The sequence below is a fragment of the Temnothorax nylanderi genome, unplaced genomic scaffold (assembly GCF_030848795.1).
Source record: "Temnothorax nylanderi isolate EJ_2023f unplaced genomic scaffold, tnyl_v1.0 TNYL_tig1100_pilon, whole genome shotgun sequence".
Lineage (NCBI taxonomy): Eukaryota > Metazoa > Arthropoda > Insecta > Hymenoptera > Formicidae > Temnothorax > Temnothorax nylanderi.
Genome location: NW_027250162.1, coordinates 26,039 through 29,889, shown reverse-complemented (window position 1 = coordinate 29,889; position 3,851 = coordinate 26,039). Strand labels below are relative to the sequence as shown.

At 54.8% G+C, this 3,851-nt stretch overlaps 1 protein-coding gene across 1 annotated transcript; it reads right to left on the bottom strand.

Annotated features, from left to right (window-relative positions):
* Nucleotides 1-1,153: 1,153 nt before the first annotated feature.
* LOC139786655 (uncharacterized) lies at nt 1,154-2,200 on the bottom strand. Its single transcript, XM_071725787.1, has one exon. It carries the CDS (start codon nt 2,198-2,200, stop codon nt 1,154-1,156), a length of 1,047 nt encoding a protein of 348 aa, XP_071581888.1.
* Between the last annotated feature and the right edge of the window lie 1,651 nt (nt 2,201-3,851).

Below are 3,851 nucleotides of genomic sequence, written 5' to 3'. Positions count from 1 at the left end.
CGTCTGCAGCAGCTGGACATGGAGGGCTTGAACCTTCTCCCAGAGACTTTCCAAATTCGTCAGTCTCCCCTTCGTTTTAGGGAGAGTGATCTGAGCCTTGGGAAGCTTCCTGAAGTTAATCAGCGACCTTCGGAGCTGGTCCATCGCGTTGCCTTGAGCAACGAGTAGATTTTCGAGATCCGAAGACATGTTAGCGAAATGTCTGGATCCTTTTTTTTGGCGGTCTGACACCTGTGTGTCGATCGGATTGAAGAGCGAAGACGCTCTTGTACGACTCCGCGGCGAGAAGCAGGGCGATACTCGCGGGAGTCAGGGACGTATAGCACGTCGCACAAACAGGGCGCCGTCGGGCGGCGGATGCGTATCGCAATGAGCACGATACGTTTGCTGGAGGTCACGCAGGAGCCTCCGGAGCAGAGCGAAGCCGGGTAGGTCCGGGTTTTTCTTCACAGGGGGCACCGATCTTTAAGCGAGCGGGTGCAGAGCGCTCATGTTCGATCCGACACTTACGTGTCAATCTCGTTGAAGAGCGAAGACGCTCTTGTACGACTCCGCGGCGAGCAGCAAGGCGGTACTCGCGGGAGCTTGTAGGACTCCGCGGCGAGCAGCAAGGCGGTACTCGCGGGAGCTTGTAGGACTCCGCGGCGAGCAGCAGGGCGGTACTCGCGGGAGCCAGGGACGTCTGGCACGTCTCGGTGACTCCGCGGCGAGTAGCAGGTACTCGCGGGAGGCAGGGACGTCCAGCACGTCGCAAAGCAGGGCGCCGTCGGGCGGCGGATGCGTATCGCAATGTGCACGATACGGTTGCTGGAGGTCGCGCAGGAGCCTCCGAAGCACTTCACAAATCACAAGGCACCAATCTTTAGGAGAGCGGGTGCAGAGCGCTCAATGTTCGGAGTGAGCCACGGAGTCGAGGGCACGCACCGCGAAAACGTCGAGCGGTCCACTGACATTTAATTATCCATTATCCAATTCTCAACATGCCGCCCGCCTCGCATTCGACGGAATGCGAAACAAACGGGGGGTTGACAAGGTCGCATAGAGGAGCGTGGGAACGTCTTGGTTCAAAGCGTTATATACAATATATACATTTGAGAACTTAACCTATTTTTACAATGTCCTTAAATCTAATGAAAAACGAACGAGCTTAATTCTAACGGGATTCCGCGGTTCCCGGCGAACTGATAGACGCGGGCAACCGACAGATCTGGGTTATTGGTCGTTTTAGCTCGGAATTGGCGGTGCGTAATGTGACGACGCGAACGCGACCGTCAAGTCCGGGATGGACCTGCTGAATCCTTGCGAGTTCCCACTTTGAAGGAGGGAGTAGGTTACTCTTAAGTAAAACTAACTCGTCAACCTTCGGATTATCGTGAGATTCGGTCCATTTCACGCGCTGTTGCAATGAATGTAAATAGTCCGACGACCAAGAACGCCAGATCTGTTCGAGCATTAATTGTACGTGTTGCCATCGCGACAACCGATTCGCATTGATTTCGAGGACGGATTCCTCCGGTACGCTCGTGAGCGGTCGGCCGACAAGGAAATGACCAGGTGTCAAAGCGGTATAATCGGACGGATCGTCGCTAAGTGGAGAGATCGGTCGCGAGTTCAAGCAAGCTTCTATCTTACATAAAAGCGTAACGAATTCGGAGCGAGACAGAGTGCGAGCACCAGTCACTCGCCTGAGATGGTGCTTAAAGCTCTTCACTCCAGCCTCCCAAAGCCCGCCGAAATGTGGTGCCGCAGGGGGCACGAAATGCCACCGTACGCCGTCGTTAGCGAGAATTTCCTTAAGGGAGGGGTTGTTCACAAGCGCGCGGAAGCTGCGTTGGAGCTCGCGGTCAGCACCCACAAAATTCGTGCCATTATCGCTGTACATGTCCGATGGCAGTCCGCGGCGACTGACAAACCGTTGAAATGCCGCGAGGAATCCATCGGTGGAGTAATCCTCCACACTTTCGAGGTGGATCGCCTTAGTGGCGAGACAAACGAACACCGCGACGTAGTGTTTGCTCCCCTTTTGGCCGCGACCGACAACGGGGGTAATGTTCATAGGTCCGGCGTAATCTATGCCCGTGTGAGAGAACGGAGGAGCAGGATTTACTCGGGGACTCGGGAGATCACCCATTAATTGCGTAGGAGTTTTCGCGGAATGTCGAACGCATGTAACACATTTATGAATGTGAGATTTGATCATGCTTCGCGCGGAAATTAACCAATAATTTTGACGGAGACATCTAAGCGTGAGTTTAGTCCCTCCATGGAGAGAGCGTCGGTGTGCTTGATCGATCAAAAGTTCGGCAATATGATGTCTAGCAAGTATGACGGGGTGTCGCTCATTGTAACTCAGCGCGGAGTTTTCGAGCCGCCCGCCAAGCCGGATTAATTTATCTTTCCCGATAAAGGGGTGGAGAGAGCGTAAGGAACTTGATCGCGATACAGCGGCGTGAGCGTTCAAAGCCTTCAAGTCATCCGAAAAACAAGTCGCTTGTGCCGATCGAAGCCAAAAGACGGAGGCTTCGTGAATCTCCTCTGCGGTCAAGGGAGACTTGACGATCACCGAAGAGGCGACTTTATTTTTAAGTTCCGAACGAAACGCCGAATGTACGCGGTAATACGAAGAAGTCGGATCCAGCTCGAGCAGGAGGTGGGCAGATCCCACTCAGGAGCTGAATCGACGAGATGAACGGTAGCTTTACGCGCCTCGGAAGATACCGTTTGTAAAATGTCCTTTTCAGTCGGAGTCGGGGGGATCGGCCACGAGGCCGTGGTCGAGCTAAGCCACCGGGGCCCCGACCACCATAATTCATGATTGACGAGATCGGCGGCAGTAAAGCCGCGCGACGCGCAGTCGGCAGGATTTTCCTGGGAGCGAACGTGTTGCCAACGTACGGTCGGAAGGCGCGTCTGCACCTCGGAGACGCGGTTCGCGACATAGGAATTCCAGCGGGATGGATGTTGTAGAAGCCAAGCTAATACGATTTGGGAATCAGTCCATCCAAATAAGAGAGCTCGCATCAAGCCCGTGGTGTTTCTTACCCATTCTATCAAGCGAATTAATAGAACGACGGCGTTAAGTTCCAAGCGTGGAACGCTAACGGTTTTCAATGGCGCGACTTTCGTTTTGGCCGCGAGGAGGATGACTTGAATGTTAGAGGGAGAATGCACGATTCGGAGGAAAACTACCGCGGCGTAAGCGCGAGTGGAGGCGTCCGCGAAGCCGTGCAATTCAACATCGATTTTATCTTGACGCATCCCTGTCCATCGAGGAATGCGTATTTTGCTAATATTAGGCAAGTCTGAAACGTAATTGATCCACTGATGCAGAAGATCATCGGGGATGGGAGCATCCCAATCAATTTTACGGAGCCAGAGCTCCCGCATCAACATCTTGGCCGCGATGACTATCGGTGACGCCCAGCCGAGGGGGTCATACAGCTTTGCAATAAACGATAAAACGGAGCGCTTAGTATGAACTGTCACGGCGAATTCGCGAACCGGAGGGCCGATCTGCGAAGCCGCGCTAGGAACGCGTCAGGGAGGTGAAAGTGAGACACCCAGCCGAGTTTCGAGTCGATCCGACCGGCGGAACCCGAATTCGCGAACCGGAGGGCCGATCGCGAAGCCGCGCTAGGAACGCGTCAGGGAGGTGAAAGTGAGTCACCCAGCCGAGTTTCGAGTCGATCCGACCGGCGGAACCCGAATTCGCGAACCGGAGGGCCGATCGCGAAGCCGCGCTAGGAACGCGTCAGGATGGTGAAAGTGAGTCACCCAGCCGAGTTATCGAGTCGATCCGACCGGCGGAACCCGAAATCCGCGAAGCCGTAAGTCCGATCGCGAAGCCGCGC

Coding starts and splice junctions, on each gene's coding strand:
- LOC139786655 (XM_071725787.1), bottom strand. CDS start 2,200: ATGATCAAATCTCACATTCATAAATGTGTTACATGCGTTCGACATTCC.